This window comes from Daktulosphaira vitifoliae, unplaced genomic scaffold (assembly GCF_025091365.1).
Source record: "Daktulosphaira vitifoliae isolate Bord-2020 unplaced genomic scaffold, ASM2509136v1 Scaffold_1, whole genome shotgun sequence".
Classification (NCBI taxonomy): domain Eukaryota; kingdom Metazoa; phylum Arthropoda; class Insecta; order Hemiptera; family Phylloxeridae; genus Daktulosphaira; species Daktulosphaira vitifoliae.
In genome coordinates, this window is record NW_026099572.1 from 57,578,382 (window position 1) to 57,581,713 (window position 3,332).

The following is a 3,332-nucleotide window of genomic DNA, read 5'->3' on the forward strand; positions in this document are numbered from 1 at the left end:
TTTTTTTTTTTTTTTTTGTGGCTTTGAGTTTAATATTTTTAATATTTTTTAGTTTTTTAAATTAATAATATTTTTAATATAGTTTTAATTTTACTTCTAATTGTAGATTTGGAAACATCGCGAAAAGTTGATTTAAAATGGTATATTTTTGTTACTGATGAAAGTTCCTTGAAGTCCAGTGCATTCATTTATAGTAACAAACAGTTTTTATTGAAATTTATTGTATCAAGACCTTTAAATTTTTCTACACGTAAAATAAAGCAAAATACAACTTCTTTATTATTTTTATAATTTCTCCGTTTAAATTACAATATTAAATTATTGAATATCAATTTCATACTAAATTTAATAATTATAATTAGTATTTATTCATATATTATATTTTAAAATCAAAGAACTACTAATTAGGATATAATCAAAGAAATAAGAGTTGATGTTGCTTTTGGAATAATCCGCCAATTTCTCCAAATGAAACACTATCTACAGATTTTCATCGAAGCGTTTCTTATGATAGTGATTTTAATCACTGTCAAATATCATCTATACTTGTCCCATCTATGCCTTGTCTACACTGTGCCTCGACCCCACTGTGCTACCGTTTTTTTTATATGTAAATACTTTTTTTTTACAAAAAGTAATAATATTAAAACTTAGAAGTAATAGAAAAAGTTTAATTGTACATTTGAAAACATTGCGAAAAGTTGATTGAGAAAAGTATATTTTTGTTTCTGATGAAAGTTTCTTTTAGTCTATTGTATTTATTCATAAGTAACAAAATTTTTTTGTTAAAAAGTAGAGCATCAATTCCTTTAAATTTTTATACGCATTAAAAGTATATGAATATACAACTCCTTTTTATTTTTATAATATCTCCGTAAAAATTACAATATTATATTATTGAATATCAATTTCATACTAAATTTAATTACTGTAATTATTATGTATTCATTAGGGTGGTTCTTAAAAATTAAGTATTGAAATTCATTCGGGACATCCCCTAGAATTATTCTGTTAGATAAAAAAATAAGTTGTACAAAATTTGGTTGAAATTAAGTGACATTAACACGTGCCTTAAGAGGGTTGAAAATTTGTCTGTAAGGGTGGTTTTTTAGTTTTCTTCATTTATCTTACAAACTATGTAATTCACAGAATAAATCATAAAACTTATTTTGTAGAACTATATGTTTTCCAAAAAAATATTATTATAAAGAAGTCCATATATCCATAATATTTAGGTGTAGAAATTTAAAAAATAACATATATTTATTTCAACCATAGAAATCAGTTTTATTTGTTTTCTCGAGTATTGCAGGCGCACTATTGAACCTATAAAAAAGTTTTATACAAAAATTGTTCAAAATTTAATTTTCATTATATTTGTTGTATTTTCAATTTATTGTTATCAAATTAAGTTTAACTATCGCGTATTTATTCGCAAAAAATGATTTTATACAAATACAAAAACAAAGCAAAATAATTCAATTTTATAATAAAGTAATCTTACGTTACTGAAGACAAATTAAAATAATTGATAAAAGTTAATCATTTTGGAAAAATGTTCACAAAACCGAAAAAATGTATATAAATATACAACAAAAAAAAAATGTATAAAATAAAAATAGTTTTATAATAAAATTAGGTTTTTCGTTAATATGAACCGATATTATTATTCAAAAAATTTAAATGTGTATTAAAAAATAATAAAAAAGTTTAAAATATATCAACTAAATATTTTTAGTTTTTAAAGTTGATTTTTTGAAATCCTGAAATTTTTGACGATAATCTGATACAACTTGTAGAAGATATTGTTTTTGATTTTTAGATTTTGTGATCATTTTGTTGTAGTCTTTTATTAATTTGACGGCTCACTCAGCTACATCATTTACAACAGGTATATTTTTGACTACTGACAAAGCTTTTTGATAGCTCTCGTTATCTGTCCATTTGGAAGGATTTTCAAAACCAAAATTCAGAAGCTACCCGACGTCTGCTCAAATATCGTCCCTATCTCCTTAAAGGAGTTTTAATTACCTGAAGGAGATACAGGCAATCGTGTACCTTAGTTACAGGGGATAGATTATTAAATAAAATTAGACTATTGTTTTATGTCAACGACAAAGTATAGTTATATTCTAGATGTTTAGTAAATATAAGTTATATGTAATGTACAATACGTCTGACCTGAATCCTAGTACAGTTGGTTAGCAGGTATATCCAAGTGAGATGGAGTTGGTTGTGTGGCGGTCGAATGTTCTAGAGAGTTCCGCCGCGGCCTCTAGAATTCCTCTGACTATTTAAGGGCAAGATCGTCGCTCCAGTCAATCAATCGATCAGTCAATCACTTACGCATTCTGTCTTAAACGCGCTTCGTCTCTCGCTGTTATTTGTTAGTTCGTTTTAATATAGTATAGTTGTTATTAAATCGTAAAAGTGTTTATTACTTCTATATATTACACCTCGCTACATTGGTGACCTCGACGATAACAAGTATGAACGCCGAAGAACTACGCAATCAATTGGAGGAGTTACGCCAAGAAAACGCTCGCCTTGCAGCACTACAGGCACAGCAATATCCAACAGCTTCAGTGAATCGCGTTGCCGTCAAGTTGCCACCTTTCTGGTCCGAAAGACCGAGCTTATGGTTCTCACAGGTTGACTCGCAGTTTGCAATCTCGGGAATAACAAGTGAGGAAACAAAATTTAATTATGTTGTGGCTCAGCTTGATACGCGTTACGCCGCCGAAGTAGAGGATATTATTACTAACCCACCGCCTACTGAACGCTACAAACATCTACGCGCAAAACTCGTTGAACGGTTGTCTATCTCAGAAGAACAACGTGTGCGGCAACTCATCAATGAAGAAGAACTAGGTGACCGTAAGCCATCACAGTTCTTACGACATCTCCGTTCCCTTGCCGGCACTACTACATTACAAGACAATATTTTACGTCAACTTTGGCTCCGCCGTCTACCATCACATGCACAAGCTATTTTAACCGCACAATCAGAGCTTCCTCTGGATAAGGTAGCCGAGCTGGCTGACAAAATTGTTGAAGTGCAGCCAGCCCCCTCGCAATTCGTCCATGCTGTTGCCACGACGAACAATAAAAAGGAACTCGATGTTTTAGCCGCCATTGAAGCACTCGCAAAACAGGTAAGCGAATTATGTGCTAAACGCCCGCAACGTTCCCGCTCTAGGTCACGTAACCGTTCAAACGTGGAACTGACTACCGGCAAAGGATGGTGTTGGTATCATAGCACTTATGGAGAAAAGGCTGCCAAATGTAAGGCTCCCTGCAAGTATCAGGAAAACTCCAACGACAGTCAGTAG

General features: G+C 31.2%; 1 protein-coding gene across 1 annotated transcript; it reads left to right on the forward strand.

Moving 5' to 3' along the window:
• The first annotated feature begins 2,489 nt into the window (after nt 1–2,489).
• LOC126894656 (uncharacterized) lies at nt 2,490–3,332 on the forward strand. The gene has a single exon (XM_050665827.1). The coding sequence runs from the start codon at nt 2,490–2,492 to the stop codon at nt 3,330–3,332; it is 843 nt and encodes a 280-aa protein (XP_050521784.1).

Bases quoted from the DNA above. Each gene is read 5' to 3' on its own strand.
- LOC126894656 (XM_050665827.1), top strand. From the start codon at position 2,490: ATGAACGCCGAAGAACTACGCAATCAATTGGAGGAGTTACGCCAAGAA.